The sequence below is a fragment of the Mus musculus genome, chromosome 2 (genome assembly GCF_000001635.26).
Source record: "Mus musculus strain C57BL/6J chromosome 2, GRCm38.p6 C57BL/6J".
Classification (NCBI taxonomy): domain Eukaryota; kingdom Metazoa; phylum Chordata; class Mammalia; order Rodentia; family Muridae; genus Mus; species Mus musculus.
Genome location: NC_000068.7, coordinates 119,696,063 through 119,715,803, shown reverse-complemented (window position 1 = coordinate 119,715,803; position 19,741 = coordinate 119,696,063). Strand labels below are relative to the sequence as shown.

The 19,741-nt window shown below is 42.7% G+C and overlaps 1 protein-coding gene across 2 annotated transcripts in view; it reads right to left on the bottom strand.

Annotated features, from left to right (window-relative positions):
* Positions 1–19,741, bottom strand: part of Rtf1 (RTF1, Paf1/RNA polymerase II complex component) — a 60,340-nt gene that overhangs the window by 19,604 nt on the left and 20,995 nt on the right. Inside the window, exons 3-6 of one of the 2 annotated variants that reach the window (NM_030112.2) lie at positions 14,539–14,686; positions 10,161–10,365; positions 4,725–4,839; positions 3,684–3,795 (exon numbers count right to left, since the gene is read on the bottom strand). In NM_030112.2, the coding sequence (NP_084388.2) occupies positions 3,684–3,795; positions 4,725–4,839; positions 10,161–10,365; positions 14,539–14,686 (580 nt within the window). The remainder of the gene's footprint in view (positions 1–3,683; positions 3,796–4,724; positions 4,840–10,160; positions 10,366–14,538; positions 14,687–19,741) is intronic. The other variant, XM_017319319.1, reaches the window with a different exon arrangement.

Below are 19,741 nucleotides of genomic sequence, written 5' to 3'. Positions count from 1 at the left end.
AGTTCTATGCCAGCTTGGTATACATAATGAGTTTCAGGACAGTTAGGACTACAAAGAGAAACCCTGCCTGGAAGGAAGGAAGGAAGGAAGGAAGGAAAGAAGGAGGGAGGGAGGGAGGGGAGGGGAGGGGAGGGGAGGGGGAAAAGAGTCAGGCATACAAAGATTATACATACATGATTTCATGCATATGAACTATTTAGAAAGCAGATGAGTAGCTGCCTGAGAAGTTGTGGGTTTCTTATAATTACCTTTTACTGGACAGATCTGTGAATTCTACATAATAAAAGCTGTTTGCAGAGTAAACTTTTCATGAGTAAACAGTATTTTATAAGCTTTATTTCAATAACATTGTTACAAAAAGTAAAGATGAAGCTAGGCCTACATTATGGTGCCTGCCTAGAACAGATGACGGCCCTGGGTTCAATTCTTAGTGTCATATAAAGCAGCTGTGGTGGGAATGCCTGTGATCCTAGTACTCGGGAAGTAGAAAGAGGGAGTGCTCAAGTTTAAGGTCATTCTTTCATTCTTAGCTACTTAGCAAGCTTGAGGCCAGCCTGGGAGACACTGTCTCCAAAAAGAAAAATGAATGAGTACTAAAGGTATTTCCTCCCCGCTCAGATCTTGCTATGTTAATCTAAGTAGCTTCAAACACCCAGGCTCAAGCCATTATCTTATCTCAGCTTCTCAAGTAGTTGAAAAAAAAAGGTTTATTGCCACCATGCCTAGTTTCTTTAATTTTTTTTAAATTTATTTTATTTTATTTTATATGTTTAGCCTATATGTACATCTATGAACTATGTGCATGCAGGGCTAAAAGAGCACATTAGGTTTCCTGGAACTGGAGACACAATGGCTGCATACAGTCACGTGGGTACTGGGGTTGAAATCAGCATCTCTGGAATAGCAGCCAGTATTCTTAACTGCTAGGACATCTCCCCAGCCCTAAGCCTAGCTAGCTTATTGATGTTATCCTTACAACAAACAAAACAAAAGACAAAAACAGAACCAAAATTCTAGCTCTGTGTACTGAAAAGGCACAAAGACAGGTAGAATAATCAGTTGAATGAATACTCTTCTGTGTAGAATGTAGTCTTTACTTTCTCAGCAGAAAGGGCTGCTAAGAGAAATGAATAATTCCAAATCTTGAAAGTAAGAAAGCTACATAGACTGTAGGGGTGGGGAGTATTCTAAGAATGTGGTTGGCATCAGAGTCCACAGTTGTCATGTCTGAGACCCTAGGCTCCATTTCCAGCATTCTACCACTCCTAAAAAATCCAAAGTATAGGCTCTGGTCAATGATAGAACATTTGATTGCCTAAGATGTATGAGGTCCCTAGTTCAATCCCGACTTGGGCAGGGGGAGAAAGAAAGGGGTATTGTGTATGATGATTATCCTGAGAGTCATGCAAAACTCATTTTGGGGAGTTCAGCTGCACCCCATATGGGCTTGCTGACTATGTACAGCCCCTTATGGAGGGGCAGAGAGGGTCACAAGACCCTCACCAGATTATACAGCAGCTCCACACCACCTGTTGTATGCAACTTTTGCCTTAATTGTGCAAGGCTTCAGGGAGGGGCTAGAATATGGAGTGGGCACCAGAAGAGTAGGGCTGCTTCATCTATTCAGGGAAGCCCTCAACTCTGGTGGCCATGGCCTTTCGGGGAAAGAACACTCACATCTCTGTAAGTCACACCTTGCCCACTGGGATGATTATTCTTGTTTGTCAACTTGACTATGTTTGGAATTAACTAAAACAGAAAAATGGCAGGACATACCTGTGAGAGCTTTCTTGCTTAACTGTATCATTTGAAGTGGTATAATCCATTTCTAATGTGGATTTTTGAGGTGAGAAGATCCACCTGTAATCTAGGGCGTACCTTCTGAAGGAAGTCTATATAAATGTGATGGAAGAAAGAAGCTCTCTTTTTGCCTGCTTTCTGCCATCTTTAATTTTATTCCTTCACTGGCATTAGAGTCTACTTCTTTAGGATTCCAGCATATCTGAATAACAGCTAAGACATCCAGTCTTGTAGATAGAATAATTACTGGATTCTTGGACCTTCTGTACATAGGCATTTATTGTTGGATAAGCTGTACCACAGACGGTGAGTTATTCTAATAAATCCCCTTCCTATAGATATATAGTCAGACTTTAAGTTCTTTTACCCCTAGAGAATCCTGACTAATATAACCATGTTTGTAAGGAAACCCAATAAACTCATTGATTCTCCAGAGTAAAGTTTGGTGGGATCATGATGCCTCCTTGGAACCTCAGGAGAAGGAAGAAGAAAAGGAGGAGGAGGAGGAGGCGGCAGCAGTGGCAGCTGTTGCTTACGATCCTCCTGGGAAGAAATCTTAGCAACAAGGGAAAGGAGGGAAGGATTTGAGAAAGGAGTGTTGGGGTCTTGTCAAGGGGCCATAACCACTTGACGAATTGACTAGGAAAGGTAACAGCTATATCAGATTATAAGAAAACATGAATGATTCTCATATATACTAAGAATAAATTCCCATAACCGGTCCATGTAGGGAGAGTAAGACTGCAGAATATCCAGTCTTGAATGGGATATTAATATCAAACCCTTCTTACAAGGTTCATGGACCTCTGCTGAAGTTGAAGCCAAACACTGAGGATATATTGGATCATGAGGGATTCAATGCTTTTCAAAAAACATTTATTTATTTATTTATTTATTTATTTATTTGTGTGTGTGTGTGTGTGTGTGTGTGTGTGTGTGTCTATGTTCATGTATGCACATGTATGTGGGTGGGTAGATGCTCCTGCTTGTGTGCAGGGGCCAAGAAGGCTTTAGAGTCCTCAGAACTGGAGTTTTTAGGCATTTGTAAAATGTCCAGTTTCTTATATGGATGTTGGGATGCAAACTATAGTTGCTCATTGTTGTACAGGACACACTCTTAACCATGGAAGCATCTCTCCAGTCCTGCTCTAGAGAGCCGGCTCAGCAGCTAAGACACAGGGCTTGGATTTAGACACAGAGTTGCTTTTAACTGTCTATATCTCCACTTTTAGGGGATCTGATGGCACAGTGAGTAATGAACTCACTATAGTGAGTTCAGAGCCAGCATGGACTATGAGACACTGTTTTCAGATAAAACAAACAACACCCCCAACTGAGTCCTGGAGTTAGGAATGCAGTTTAATGGAGAGTGCTTGTCTAACATGTACAAATTCACCAGGCAGTGGTGGCACACGCCTTTAATCCCAGCACTTGGGAGGCAGAGGCAGGCGGACTTCTGAGTTTGAGGCCAGCCTGGTCTACAGAGTGAGTTCCAGGACAGCCAGGGCGATACAGAGAAACCCTGCCTCGAAAAACCAAAAAAAAAAAAAAGAAAAATCAATCAAACAAACAAACAAACAAACAACACGCACAAAGTCCTGGCTTTTATCTACAGAACCCACAAAAAGAAATAACACTGGGGCTCTTGTCTATAAGAAACGTTGAGTTATTATAGTTAAAACACAGCATTGTTAATATTCACTTTAGACAAAATAGATAGAAAAAGGACTACAGATTAACAAGAAAGAACATGGAGTAAGTAGTAACATGGACAATGGGATCAAAGATGCTCCTGAGACCGTGCCATTATGCATGTAAGTCTCTATAAAATACAGAGCTAACAAAAGGAAAAATAAGCCAGCATCATGCATCTCCCCACTCACCTGTTCTGTTCTTCCGTTTTTCTCGCTCTGCTTTTAGCTCCTCCATGGCTTGAGATTTCTTATCTAGTTTTTCATCCCGCTTGGAACGCCGTTCTTTATTGTGGGAAGTAACCTAGGGAGTTATGTAGGGCATCCTTTTTACTCCGTCCTGGTAAGATTCTCTATACCATCAATCAATACTTTTGGTCCTTGTGAATTAGACTGTACAAATTTTAAAACCTAGCTAAGCTCACATCTTTAGTTCCAGCACTTGTAAGGGAGAGGCAGGTGAGTCTCTTTGAGTTTGAGTCCAATCTGGCCTAAGTATTGAGTTCTAAGACAGTGAAGACAGAAGTCCATACAGTAAGACCTTGACCCAATAGAAAAAATAGATTAATTATCAGAGTGAATTCTTCCTGGAAGAGCACTCCATATTATGATCTAATATCTGCTGATACCTTCAGATATAGAGATGACTAATTTTATAAATTTTTATGACTCTACTTATACCAAGTCTAGGGAGTACACTTCTGAGCAGACATAATCAAGCTGTTACCTGGGAGAGAAAGTCAAGGGTGCTCACACTCTAGTCAGCCAGACTCCAGTCAAGAAGTCCTAAGGAGTTCATCAGTGTGGCTGATAATGCAGATTGTCTCCTGCATCTGCACTGTCTAGCCTACTGGGCTGTTACCACCTGCCTCGGTCCCACGTGCTCCACACCAGCAGCTGTGCTCTGAGAAGGCCTCCTACCTGAGATTCCTGAGTCTGTGCTCTGGGAAGGCCTCCTACCTGAGATTCCTGAGTCTGTGCTCTGGGAAGGCCTCCTACCTGAGATTCCTGAGTCTGTGCTCTGGGAAGGCCTCCTACCTGAGATTCCTGAGTCTGTGCTCTGGGGAGGCCTCCTACCTGAGATTCCTGAGTCTGTGCTCTGGGAAGGCCTCCTACCCGAGATTCCTGAGTCTGTGCTCTGGGAAGGCCTCCTACCTGAGATTCCTGAGTCTGTGCTCTGGGAAGGCCTCCTATCTGAGATTCCTGAGTCTGTGCTCTGGGGAGGCCTCCTACCTGAGATTCCTGAATCTGTGTCAGCTTCTTCTTTTCTTGTTCTTCTTCCTGCTTTTTCTTTTTTTCTTTCTTCTCTTTCTTTTTGGCTGTTTTTAGTTTTTTCTTAATTTCAAATCTGGTTAAAAGAGATTTGTTTGGTTTTTAAAAAGCAATAAAATATATGTAAAGACTGGTTTCTTTTGGCTAGAAGACAAGAAGTAATAAGTAAGGGAGTTAAACATTTTAAAATACAAGTCTTAGACACACACAAAAATAATTTTTTTTGCTTCCTGAAAGAAACTCCAATGCCCAATAAGCATGTTAAAATTGTTGTCTGTGGGGCACAGAGAGATGCTTAGTGATTTAGAGCACTGCCTGCTCATCCAGAGGACCCAGGTTTGATTCCCAGCACCCACATGGCAGCTCACAATCGTCTGTAGCTCCAGAACATGATCCCCACTTCTGGCTTCTGTGAGCACCAAACATGCAGGTGGTACACAACAGATAGGCAAAATACTTATACAAATGAACTCAACTAAAAAGCAAAAACAAAATAGAGTACGCCCCCACCAGCCCCCCCAAAAAACCCAACCACTTCAAAATCTTTATTGGAATGGACATGAGAAAAAAAAACATTCAAAACTGGAGTTCAAGGTCATCCTCAGGTATATGAGTTTAGTTTGGGATACATGAGACTCTATCTCAATAAAGAAAATAAACATGTCTCAAATGAAAACGCAGCAGATATGCCCAAATTAACTGAAAATAGGTACTCAAACATTTGAATATCAGCATTTCTGCTATGTAATGGTTTGCATATGGTTGGTCCATAGGAAGTGGCACTATTAGGAGGTGTGGTCCTGTTGGAGGAAGTGTAGCTTTGTTAGAGAAAGTGTGTCACCTAGGGGGTGGGCTTTGAGGCCTCTATGCTCAGGCTCCACCCAGTGTGGTTGGCTTAAGATCGAGATGTACAACTCTCAGCTCCTTCTCTAGCACCAAGTCTGTACGCTGCCATGCTTCCCATCTTGATGATAATAGACTGAACCTCTGAAATTATAAGCAAGCTCCAACTAACTGTTTGCCTTTATAAGAGCTGCCTTGGTCATGGTTCTCCTCACAGCAATGGAATTCCCAACTAAGACACAGTGCATTATGCATGCTAGAAAAAAAGGCCAGAACAACTTTAATGGCAAATTCACAAACAAACTACAGCATATATGTATAATGGAATGCTACTCAGCTCTAACAGGGAATGAAGTGCCAATAAATGCTACATGGACTAATTAAAAAAAACCCAAGCTAAGTGAAGTTAAGCATTTGGTGTATATCCCTGTGTCCCACTTGGGGGTCGGCACTAAGGTGTAAGGACTAATTGAGCTCAGGAGGAGACTCTCTAGGGACTGGAGAAATGGCTCCTCCATGCTTAGGTGCACAGGCCTGGGTTGGATTACCAGAACTCAATGCAGTAGTTACAGCCATTTGTAAGTCCAGATCTGGGTGACCTGATGTCCTCTTCTAACTTCTGCAGGCACCAGGCACTTACATGGCACACAGACACACATGAAGGGAATACACCCAGACAGAAAAACAGTTTAAGCCGGTTATGGTGGCGCTCGCCTTTAATCCCAGCACTCGGGAGGCAGAGGCAGGCGGATTTCTGAGTTCGAGGCCAGCCTGGTCTACAGAGTGAGTTCCAGGACAGCCAGGGCTATACAGAGAAACCCTGTCTCGAAAAAACTAAAACAACAACAACAACATTTAAAAATGGTAATAATAATAATAATAATAAAAGAAAGAAGTGGACAGTTGTAGCTCGGGCCTTTAATCCCAGCAATCAGGAGGCCAAAGCAAGGGATCTCTGAGAGTTCAAGGCCAGACTGGTCTACAAAGAATAGTTTCAGGACAGCCACAGCTATGCAGAGAAACCCTATCTTGAAAAACTAAAAACAAAAACAGCAAAAAACCAAAATCAAACAAACAAACAAAAAAGAAACCCCCAAACCCAAAACTTTCCAAAACAGCAAGAAAAGGTGAAGAGAGTTTTTTGAGTGGCTATCATGTACTGCTCCAGAGCTACAGAATATCATGGAGCTCAGGAGCTTTGTCACCACCTTCCACATTCTTTTAGCTGCTAAAAATGTCACTAAATACCACCTGCTTCTTAAAGGGGAAAAATAGAGGCTCAGTGATGGCATACTTTCCAAGCTTGAGAAAATCTGCTTCAGTTTGATCCCCAGTTCGTCCATTACCATAAAAAGATAAAACTCACTTTTAGTCATAAAACTGAGGAAAGAGGCAAGAGCATCTCTAGGAGTTTGAAGTCAGCCTGGTCTACATTGTTCCAGACCATTCAAGTTAGATGGTAAGCCTTGTCTCAAAAATAAAACAATAAAATGGAAAAAAACTCAAATATAAAATTTAGGACAGCCGGGCGGTGGTGTCCCACGCCTTTAATCCCAGCACTTGGGAGGCAGAGGCAGGCGGATTTCTGAGTTCGAGGCCAGCCTGGTCTACAGAGTGAGCTCCAGGATGGCCAGGGCTACACAGAGAAACCCTGTCTGGGAAAAAAAAAAAATTAGGACAAACTACTCTAAAAATTTGTGATTCTGGCCTTTTTTTTTTTTAAAAGATTTATTTTATATGTATCAATATATTATTGCTCTCTTCAGACACACCAGATACCAGAAGAGGGCATCAGATCCCATTACAGATGGTTATGAGCCACCATGTGATTGCTGGAAATTGAACCTCTGGAAGAGCAGTCAGTGCTCTTAACCGCTGAGCCATCTTTCCAGCCCGATCCTGGCCTTTCTTATGGTCTCCACAGTTCAGAAACCCAAACTTTAGAAGTCACCTTTCCTCACCCACAACTCCAAGGCAGTATTCCAAGTCCTGTTTCTTGCAATACAAGTTACCTTGTAGGCATTCACACTCAAAATGAATACCTACCACTTTCTGCTGACTGAAAGCCAAACATTCTTGTCTAGGATAACTTATCATAACTTAATATGGTCTTCAGAAGGGACAAACAGGCTCCTGAGGCAACAGAATTAACAGCTAACATGCTTCAATTTTCTTCTAATATAACAGGTAGAAAGGACAGGAAGCTAGTTCTGGGAGCTCTGTTACCCAAGACAAAAGACAAGTTTACTTTGACCTTTTTGGGAGAAGAGAAAGAACTTTTGTCATTTAAAATAAATGTGGCAACCCCTCGGGAGCCTTAAACAGATTCTGATTAAACACTTGAGTGTTTACAGCAGTGCTGATGACTTGGTAAACCATGTAAACAATGTACACCGAGCCACATCCCAGACCAACATTTCAACCTTTTGTTTTATTGAAGACAGTTTCAGTCTGGCTTCCTGAGTGCTGGGAACAGAGGCGTGAGCTACCAAAGTTGGCCCACATTACTTTCCTTAATTAGTAAAATGACATTCTAAATTCAAGGGCTGGACAGATGGCTCAGCCATTAAGATGGTACACAACCATGAAGTACAGAGTTCATATCCCAGCATCCACAGAACAAGCCAGGCAGTCTACATATTCCTGTAATCTCAGCTCCATAGGGAGTGGGGTGGAAATAGGACTATCACTGGGGCTTGCTGGTCTCTAGCTTAGCCAAGATCCTGCCTCAGATGAACAGGTAGAATACAAAGACACCTGACACCTGACAGACACTCTATTATAACTTTTGTGTGCACACATAGTCATGAGTACCTACATATATCGTACACAAAACAAGCACACACACACAATATAAAAGTCAAGACAAGATTATGACTTTCTCAATAATTTTTGTCTGGATGAAGTGAAATAGTATACTTACTTTATTTTTTACTTAAATTAATTACACTAGGTGACGGTGGTACATGCCTTTAATCCCAGTACTCGGGAGGCAGAGGCCAACCTGGTGTACAAATTAAGTTCCAGGACAGCCAGAGCTACACAAAGAAACCCTGTCTTGAAAAAACAAAAGTAAATAAGTAAAAATTAATTACATTTTATTTACCTTTTGTATATTTGTTTGTTTTTTAGTAAGTAGCTCTGGCTGTCCTGGAACTCACTATATAGACCAGGCTAACCTCGAAACTCAGAGATCCACCTGCCTTTGGTCCCAAGTGCTGGAACTAATGGCATATGCTACTACACAGGAAAACTTGTCTTAAAAATCAAAAAGGAAGGCACCACTCTGTAGTGGAAATTTTGAGGCCCTGGGATCTATCACGAGAACCACAAACCAACAAAAAGCCGACTACTGAATAATGCACATTAGTACAGAAGGCATAAATATGACCCTAAGCTATTTAGTTTACATTACACTAACAATCACATTTCCAAATGTCCATTCCTATGAACAGACTTCCTTCAGCTTATTAAAGAACTGCATATCAACGCAATGGGAGCCAAAACACTGACCCAACCTACCAAATATCATAGAGCCTAGCCTGACTCAAGCATGCTCATTTATTTATTTATTTATTTATTTATTTATTTATTTATTTATTTATTTAATTTTTTTGGTTTTTCGAGACAGGGTTTCTCTGTATAGCCCTGGCTGTCCTGGAACTCACTTTGTAGACCAGGCTGGCCTCGAACTCAGAAATCCGCCTGCCTCTGCCTCCCGAGTGCTGGGATTAAAAGCGTGTGCCACCACACCGGGCTCATTTTTTAAAAAAAAGATGTATTTATTTATTGAATGTATGTGAGTACACTGTTGCTATCTTCAGACACACCAGAAGAAGGCATTGGATCCCATTACAGATGGTTGTGAGCCACCATGTGGTTGCTGGGAACTAAACTCAGGACTTCTAGAAGAGCAGTCAGTGCTCTTAGCCGTTAAACCATCTCTCTAGCCTCACATGCTCAAATCTTAATTGTTGTAGTTTGGTAAAACCATTTTCACAAAGCATTGTTGGGATAATTTCTTGTGCACTGCGGAAAGATTATCTTTTTATGAAGCATCACCTGTCTCGGTGTTTTGTAAACATGTTCTCCATCACCTTCTGATTGGTTTAATAAAGAGCTGAACGGCCTATAGCAAAGCAGGAGAGGATAGGCCAAACTTCCAGGCAGAGATAGGAACTCTGGGAAAGAGAGAGAGAGGCGGGAGATTTGCCAGCCAGACACAGAGGAAGGAGGAACAGGTACAGGGACTGAGGAAAAGGTAACTAACAAGCCACAGGGTGTGACAGAGCTCGAGGGTCGGGTTTACTTAGATGAGCTAGCTGAGGGTCTGCCAAGCTCAGGCCAAGCTCTCATAATTAATACAAAGTGTCTGTGCATTTACTTGGTGGCCGGTGGGACAAGACATCCTGTGAAATGAAGTGTTTGGCATCTCGTGTAATTTATCAAAAACTGTAATAAATGAAAAAAATAATTATATGGGTAAAGCCTTATACCACTGTGAAGCTGGAGAAAATCTTAAACTGTGAGAAACTAAGTGTACAGACAGCTTACCTTCTTTTCAACACCTCTCTCTTCTCTATGCGGTTGAAGAGCTCCTGCTCCCTCTCCTTCTCCGTCATCTGCTCCAGTCGGGCCCTATCTTCCTCATCTCCCATAAGATCCTCTCCATAGCCATCATGGAATTCTTCATCTTCTGACGAGGAGTCTGAATCTGAACTGGAAGAGGAGCTGCTGCTCTCAGAATCTGACACTTCACCTGCAACGAAAACGTGACACAAAAGCTCACACATGCCCTGTGACACAAAAGCTCACACATGCCCTGTGACACAAAAGCTCACACATGCCCTGTGACACAAAAGCTCACACCATGCCTTGTGACACAAAAGCTCACACCATGCCCTGTGACACAAAAGCTCACACACGCCCTGTGACACAAAAGCTCACACACGCCCTGTGACACAAAAGCTCACACACGCCCTGTGACACAAAAGCTCACACATGCCCTGTGACACAAAAGCTCACACACGCCCTGTGACACAAAAGCTCACACACGCCCTGTGACACAAAAGCTCACACACGCCCTGTGACACAAAAGCTCACACATGCCCTGTGACACAAAAGCTCACACATGCCCTGTGACAGAAAAGCTCACACCATGCCCTGTGACACAAAAGCTCACACCATGCCCTGTGACACAAAAGCTCACACCATGCCCTGTGACACAAAAGCTCACACCATGCCCTGTGACACAAAAGCTCACACCATGCCCTGTGACACAAAAGCTCACACCATGCCCTGTGACACAAAAGCTCACACATGCCCTGTGACACAAAAGCTCACACCATGCCCTGTGACACGTGCCATCCCTTGGCTCTCCCACAGGAAAGCCACAAAGCCATTTCCACCCACTCGGGATGTCTCCTTGATCTGTCTTTGGTAAATGCAAACACTTAGGGAAATTTAGGCTGGAAAAATGACCATAATTCTTTTTCTTTTTGAGACAGATTTTTGCTATGTAGCACAAGACATCTTCAAACTCATGTTCTTCCTGCCTCTGCCTCCTGAGTTCTGGGTTTACAGGCATGTGTTACCTGCCACACTCATCTTTCAACTCAACTTGGTAGACCTAAAAAAAAACAACCTATAGACAGACAGACAGACAGACAGACAGACAGAATGACAGACAGATGTCAAGTTTTGCTGAGTGGTGGTGGTGCACCCCAGGACTTGGGAGGCAGAGGCAGGCAGATCCATGTCAGTTCGAGGCCAGCCTGATCCACAGAGCTAGTTTGAGGATAGTCAGGGTTACACAGAGTAACCCTGTTTCAAAAAACCAAAACCAGAGCAAAACCAAAAAACTAAGAAATATAAAGGCTAACCCTCATTAAAGGGTACTGGAGAGATAAGTGAAGTTATATAGGCAGTATTAACAAATGATCTAAGTAAACAGAGTATGAAAGTCAAATTGAGAAAGGGTTTCTCTTTGTAGTCCTGGCTGTCCTGGAACTCTGTAGACCAGGCTGGCCTTGAACTCACAGATCCACCTGACCCTGCCTCCTGAATGCTGGAATTAAAGGTGTGCCAACCACCACCAGTTATACTTCTTAATTTTTAATTACCTAATTTTTAAAATTACATTTGCTTATGTGTGTGTTTGTTGTGGGGGGATAGAAAGAGTTAGAGCGGGGGGGGGGGTGAGAATATGCTTTTGTCAGGGCTCATGTGTGGTGGTCAGTCAGTGTATTCCTAACTTTTGAGGCTCCAGAGATCAAACTCAAGTTATCTTGGTGGCAAGTATCTTGAGCCATCTAGGAAGCCCAGTTAACTTTGTTTTGAGTTGGTGGCTCACTGCATTTTCCAAGTTGGCCCCAAATTCTGGGTCCAAATGACCACACTGCCTTAGCCTCATGAGCAGCTGGGACTACAGGGGTGTGCCACCAAGTCTGGATTAGCCTCAGTCTGTCAACGCCATTACAATTTTGAACAATCGAAGCCTATTCTATTGTTTCACAGAATCCTGTGAGGTGGAAATGAAAACACAATGTGAAGCTTATTCTGTATGACGGTGAAGACTGTCAACTTGACTAGATCTGAATCTCATAGAAGACAAGCTTCTAGGTATGCTGATGATGGGATATCTTGATTAGTTTAACTAAGGTAGGAAAGCCAACTCTAAAAGTGAGTGTGGCACTATTTCCTGAGTTTAAAGCCTGGATAAAAAAAAAAAAAAAAAAAAAAGAGAGAGCTATGCACCAGCATTCATTTCTCTGCCCTCTGTTTCCTGGTAAGCAGATGCGCTGCAGCCCACTGCCTGGGCTCCTGCCACCAGGCCTTGCCTGTTATGATGAGCTATACCCCAAACTATGAGCCAAAATACCCCCTTTTCTCCCTTATGTCATTACAGCAATGGGAAAACTTAACTAACAACCCCATCTTACTGTTGCCTTGGCTGTCCTGAACTCTCCACAGACCAGCCTGTTCTGCCTCTACCTCACAAGCCCTGAGATTAAAGCCCGACCACCTTGCCTACCTCTGGAGTCTGTAGAGTCCCCACCCGCTACAAAGTTGTAATGCGGATGCCCTACCTTAAACATCTCAGTCTTGATCCAACAGTGACTAGACCTGTGTTTTTTTAATTTTTATTCTATTTTTATTATTTTTAATTAGAAGGCTGTGCAGGACTGCAGTGTCTTCAGAGGCTCTGGTATGGAATCTCTGGGCGCTGGAGTCACAGGGGCCTGTGATTTACTAACTCAGGTCTTCTGTAAGAGTCTACTGCTCTCAACCTCTGAGCCATCTCCCCACCTCAGCCAGTATGTTTTTATAAATTGATAATTCTTCATTTGAATGGTTACAACCATGGGTGGCTGACAGACAACTGGAATATGAGTAGTGCAACTGTGAATCTTAAATTTTAAATATGAATTTTATTTCATTTAAGTTTAAATAGCAAGTTATCCCCTAATCTGGCCTACTTGGTTTGTTCTGTCAAGAAACAATTTAGGCTATGTATTTGGCAACCATTTTACAAAAGTTATTCATGTCCTTTGTTGTCCCTACCTCCATGGTACTGTGGATCAAACTGAGGGCTTTGATAAGACAAGTAGGTTGCCGCCAAGCTACAATCCAACAGCTTTTTAAAAAGTCATCTTTCCTCCTCCTCCTGCTCCTGCTCCTGCTCCTCCTGCTCCTCCTCCTGCTCCTCCTCCTCCTGCTCCTCCTCCTCCTGCTCCTCCTGCTCCTGCTTCTCCTCCTGCTCCTCCTCCTCCTGCTCCTGCTCCTGCTCCTCCTCCTCCTCCTGCTCCTCCTCCTGCTCCTCCTCCTGCTCCTGCTCCTCCTCCTCCTGCTCTTCCTCCTGCTCCTCCTCCTCCTCCTGGCTCCTCCTGCTCCTCCTCCTCCTCCTGCTCCTCCTCCTGCTCCTTCTCCTGCTCCTGCTCCTCCTCCTGCTCCTCCTTCTGCTCCTGCTCCTCCTCCTGCTCCTGCTCCTCCTGCTCCTGCTCCTCCTCCTCCTGCTCCTCCTGCTCCTCCTCCTCCTGCTCCTCCTGCTCCTGCTGCTGCTCCTCTTCCTCCTCCTCCCTGTGCTGTCCTGGCTGGGGACCAATTCTAGGCCTTGCTGTTGCTGTATGATCCCCCCCCCCCCACCCCAGGCCCTCTTCTCTGCCTTCCCTTTAGTGTTACACGAGAAGTGTGTAACACCATCTGTGGCTACAGGCACTGATGACCTGGATCACTTGGTTAGATGTTATCCCCAGGTGTCTCTGTATAAAGGCCAGTATTCTAGGCAGTGCTTTTAGACTACATAAATTATCTTGTTCCTCAGAAAGTCAAACTCATCCAGTAGATTTTGATAATTCTGCATTCTTTTTTCCTTTTTTCAGACTCAGAAGTTTGAGACCAGAAGGTCACCAGTTCAAGGCCAACCTGGACCACATAGAGAGGACAGGGCCAGTTTGACCTGAATAGCAACAACAAAAACAAACAAACAAACAAACCCCAGCACACATTACTAATGGGTATTAAATCATCAGTTACACCAGCGTTTGTTTTATTTAACTTGCATTCATAGACAAGTGCTTAAAACCAGGCTAGCCTATTTTTTGGGCCAAAAATTAAAAACAAAAACAAAATCAAAACAGGTTACTATTCTAGTCCTTGAACAAGTTCAGCTGTCAAACTAGAATTGACAAAAACAGCAAAATTTATGGATTATCTTCATGGAGGAATATTTTCTATGGGATTTGGTATTTGTTTCAAAGATTTCCCTTCTCAGTCAGACCAATAATTTCTCAGAAAAGAGAGAAGAGAACACTCAAAATTGAGCCTAACACAGGAGATCTATGGTCACACTTCAGCAGCCTAACCAACCCTTTGGTATTAAAGACCCATGGCCCCTTCTCCCCACTCCTGCTGGACTGGATGCTGGGCTCACCTTCCTCAGGGGCAGAGCTCTCAGCTGAGCTGTCTCTGTCTGAGCTGCCCGAGGAGGCAGCTTTGTTGGCTTGCTTCTTCATGGCTCCTTTCTTCTCTACTTTTCTGGTTTTTCCTTTCTTCTTATTTTTATTGCTCCCAAATGTCCACTATAAGGAGGGGAAAAAGGAAAATTGAAATAGGACTAGGCACTTTAATGAAGTGATACACGCTTATAATACCAGTACTTGTGAAGGGGAGGCAGGGGGATTCCGAGTTTAAAGCTAGTCTGGAGCCACATAGTAAGACTGTGTTTTTAAAAACAAACACAAAACCAAGAGAAAACAAGTTTTTTCTATTTTTTTGTGGTAGAGATGGCACCAAATGCTGAGGGCTAGCATGCTGGGTTAGAGTACTTAGGACAGCTGAGCACTCATGTGGGTCTCAGGAAGACAGAGCTTCCTGCAGGAGAAAACAACAAGAAACACAGGGAGAAAGGACAAGAGCCACTCTTTGGCATGAATAGCACTGGCAACTCCAAGGAAGCAGTAAGTAAAGTTAGACTGTTAAGTCTGAATACTGAATCTTGTTTTTAAAAAAAATCTGGCCTGTGAAATTGCTGGGGAGACAGCTCAACAGTTTTATGTCCACCTTGCTCTTGCAGAGGACCTAATTAAGTCACACAGACAAGCACCAAGTCCCACTGCTAGTTAGTACAGAACTAACTCACAAATACACTGTGCTCCAGTGTCTCCTGCTTTCTGCTGTTTTCCTTACTTTGCTGTGGGTAGTGCACAGTACATGTGGATGTGAGAGCATTTGTAAGCTTGTGCATGTACAAGCCAGAGGTCAATGTCAAATGTCTATTTCTCAACTGATCTCCACTTCAGTGTTTGAGACAGGGTCTCTCACTGAGATTGGTGGAAAGGAGCTCTGGGATGTCTGTCTTCATTGGCCCCAGCGGTAGAGTTATAGACATGCACCTCCGGCTTTTATGTGGGTGCTAGGGACCTGGACTCCTGTTTTTATGCCAGCACGGCAGGAGCTTTACTGACTGCAATATCATAAAGACTGGAGACTGGAGATGACTCAAAAGTTAAGAGTTCTGGCTGCTCTTTCAGAGAATTGAGGTTTAGCTTCCAGCATCTACATGGTAGCCATGTGTTGAGTCTAATTTTAGGAAATCCACTGCAGTCCAAGTGTTGCAAGCAAAATACCCATACATACTTTTTAAAAGTAAACTGGATTATGCTGTAACAGTGTTTCATTAAATCATAAACATGAGGTCCTGGAGTTCTAAACTTAAGGAACCTGAAATCTGGTCATTAAAACAATAGGTAGCACATGCTTGCAATTCTATCCAAAAAGTCTTCTGATATTTTAACCTGCTGTTTTAGAATGACTTTAGCTGAAAAACAAAATGATGAATTGTAGTCTACTTTTTAATTTCCATTCTACAAGGAATGTCTACTAAATTATGATGACCCTTTCATCAGCACAGAAGATTCAAATCTGTAAACTAAAATTTCAGCCGGGCAGTGGTGGCTGCCAGCACTTGGGAGGCAGAGGCAGGTGGATTTCTGAGTTTAAGGCCAGCCTAGTCTACAAAGTGAGTTCCAGGACAGCCAGGGCTATACAGAGAAACCCTGTCTCGAAAAACCAAAAGCCACCCAACCAAACAAACAAAAAACCCTAAAATGTCTATATCTACTATTTAGCAAAAATACAGCATCTTTGCTCCTACTCTAATAGGATGACGGTAAACCCAGTGCAGTACATTTATGATGGGTAGTTTCTGTTGTTTTGGTAATTCTGGAGAAGTAGCCATCCTATTAGTTTCCCACAGAGGCTATCCCTAAGACCCACACTCTTACTTCATCTTGATAAAGACACTGTTGAAGATGACTTGCTCTGTTTTTGAAGACCAAGTCTTCCTACAGAGCCCAGGTAGAACTCAATCTGTCACTGCTCCCGAGTGCTGACTTACACCTGGGACACAGTCCCTTTAACTGCCACTTACTTTTCCATTTAATGAGGAATGAAAAGAAAACACCTGCATGTTATGAAATACTATGAGAGTGAATAGTGCCTGTTATACATAAATTTGCATTCCAACACCTAGATCATCATCTAGAACGAAGTTGTAATTTTCTCTTAAACCTGAAGTTTTAGGCATTTCTAATTTTAAATCCTTAAGGAATATGATTTTCAAGTCAGTGTAAAATAATTCAAAACAGTCCACAATGTTCAGTTTTTGCTAAATGAGCTAAAACTACATCAATTTTTTATGCAGACAATATTAGAACCAGTAATGTATATTGTTCCATTGATTCTTGTTACAAGAAATAGCACAAAAATGCACATAGTACTCTGTATCTATTGTGTTAGGAAAATGGCCTCAATCCACTTTTCCCAAACAGTGTTTGAATACTGTGGACTCCTCAACAGAAATGTGAGGTGGTTTAGAGTAAAAGGTTGCACTATCAGGGTCCCATGTGAGCCAGAGTGGCTAGGGCTGGTTTTGCCGACAGGTGTGGGTTTCTAATGTGCAACAGAGCCAAACTCTGGATTCCCTGGGGAGGTGGGCACGGACCAGAGCAAAAACTACCTAGAGTCACACTAGTGAAGCCACTGGCTTCTTGTCCTTCCACTTCCTTTTTCTCTGCCTAAGTGTGAGCCCAGCAACTGTTGCATAAGACACTGCTTTATGGGGAGGGACAAAAGACAAGGGTTAAAATGGAAGAAAAACAGAAAAAACTTAAATGCCAATTTAAAAGAGAGCTTTTTGCTAAACCTAAATGTGAAAAGGGTATTGGTTGATTTTCTTCCAACAATTTCCAAAAGAAGATACAAAGCTGCACCACACACCCACCAGCCCCCATGAGCCTGACTCAGGCCTCCAAAGGAAAATAGCCAATTAATGCAACCAGTGACCCTATGGGGAATTAGAATGCTGTACCTAAAGCCAGTGAAATGTTCAGTGGGTAAGGGAACTTGCTGCCAAGCTTAATGACTACATAGTGGGAGCAGAGACCCAACTTCTGACAGTTGTGCTGGCCTCCAACATGTGTGCTGTGACTTATGCCTGCCCACAAAAAAATTAATGAAAACACTTTTTAAAAAACAAATTTCCGGCTGAAGGTGTCCACCTGATGACCAAACACTCGGTGGAGTCCAAAGACTTCTGTTTAGTTCTGAGCACCTAAGTACAGGGAACTGTTTGTATTCCTACTACCCATGGGTAAATACTTAAAATCTGAGAATTTCAGGGAGACTCAAAGAGTTCCAATAATCATCCCAAGATTTTTTTTTTTTGGCCTCTGGAGAGTAGATCATATTTGTAGTATTTTACAATAAAATCTATAAGTCAGATATTCCTATGTTTTTGGTCTAAGCACATATATCAAATATTGTGCAATACCTACTCTCCCACAATACAGATTCTATTAAAGTATAAGGGAAGACAGGCAAGAGAAACAATACAGAATTATCTTATTCATCTTTAAGCTAGAGACTGCTCACCTGTTCCTTCAAAACCTTTATTCCCTTGTCCTGTGACTCTCAACACAGGACAAATGAAGTCTTTCATTGTCAGAGTGAAACAGTAAGGGGAGTGAGGAAAAACAGGTCAGAATTGATGTTCTGATTTTTCCTCCAGGAAGGACGAAGTAAAGGAATGAGCTAAATTTCATGATTTGTTCGGGGACTGAGGCAGTAGTGAAGGGGTAGCTCTGTTGCTACCTGTGAAAGGTGCAAGCCTCTATTTTCTTATCTGAGGAATACAGGAGTCCAGGTGATCTCTAAGATCCTTAGCATTATGGGATTTTTATATGAACTGGGTGTTTGACAGGAGGGCTCTGTATTTCTTATTCTAGATACTAACAGCCACATGAGAGGTATCTAAGAAGCCATGGTTTCTGAACTTTGGTGTTTTGTTTACTTTTTATCCTGAAGGTTGCAAGGATCAGAGAAACTGAAGAGTAAATGCAAGCTTATGTCAGTGCAAAGGCCTGGTCCACATCTCAACTCTGAGTCCACCTAGTAACGGCTACCCACAAACCACCAAAGGAAAAGGAGGATTGGGTTGTCAGTCAGGTGCTATACATGCTGGCATCCTGCTGGTATGTAAGCCACACACAACACCAGGCAAGTGATTATATAAATATGCAGCAAAGAAAGCAAAAGATAAAGGCTAGAGGAAAGATGTTTCTTATTCAATAAAACAGACTACAGCCTGACTCTTGATCGAGGTAACAGCTTAATGGGCAGCAGCAGTTAAATAACAAATCAGAGGGTATGTGGATGTTACAAACAGCCTGGGGCCAGTTTCCTTCCAAACACTCAGAAAAGAGATGGGATGAAACGTAAGATAGAAGTGGTTGGTTCAGACATGGGTAGCCTTGACATACTGAGTACTATGAATATTCTAGAGGCAAGAGAGCAAAGAAACTTCAAGATTTCAGACAGCATCTCTAAGAGGCAAAAACACCTACACACCTAGGTCTTGGGATACAGAGAAAAAAGTATTTGAGCTAACCCCTCAACCCCCTTGAGCCAGGGTCTCATACAGCCCAGCCTGGCCTCAGATTCACTGCACAGCCAGGAACGAGCTCCTGCCTTAACTCTCAGCATAGGGACTGTGGGTCTCCATGCTGGTTCTAAATTAAATTTATATATGAAAGGAAAAACATTTCAAGAATAACAGCTAGGCTAGTAACAAACAGTGCTGGAACTGGGTCAAAAGAACTGGAAAAGAGTCAAGCGTTTAACCTGTGCCTGCTTTTTATGTGTAAAATACCAGTGACACAGTGACTTGACTGCTTACTCTGGGTAACATGAGACTAAAAAGAGAGAGCATAACAAAGTTTCAATCTCATTATAAATCATGTCCTAGCTGTGGGAGGAGCTCAGTGGGCAGAGTGCTTACTTAGCATGCAGGAAGCCCAGGTTTTCATCTCCAGCAGATCAGAACTGGAGACATGAAGATCAGAAGTTCAACTCATGCTGGAGAGAGGCCCATTGAATAACACACTGTTCTGGCAGAGGACCTGATTCCAGCACCCACATGAGTAGTAAGTCCAGTTCCAGATCTGACGTCTCTACATTCTACCAGTACTGTACTCAGATGAATACATCACACATACACATAAATACAAATAAAAATTATTATAAAATAGTTCGAGTTCCTTTTGGCAACATAGTGAATTTCAAGCCAGCCTGCGATA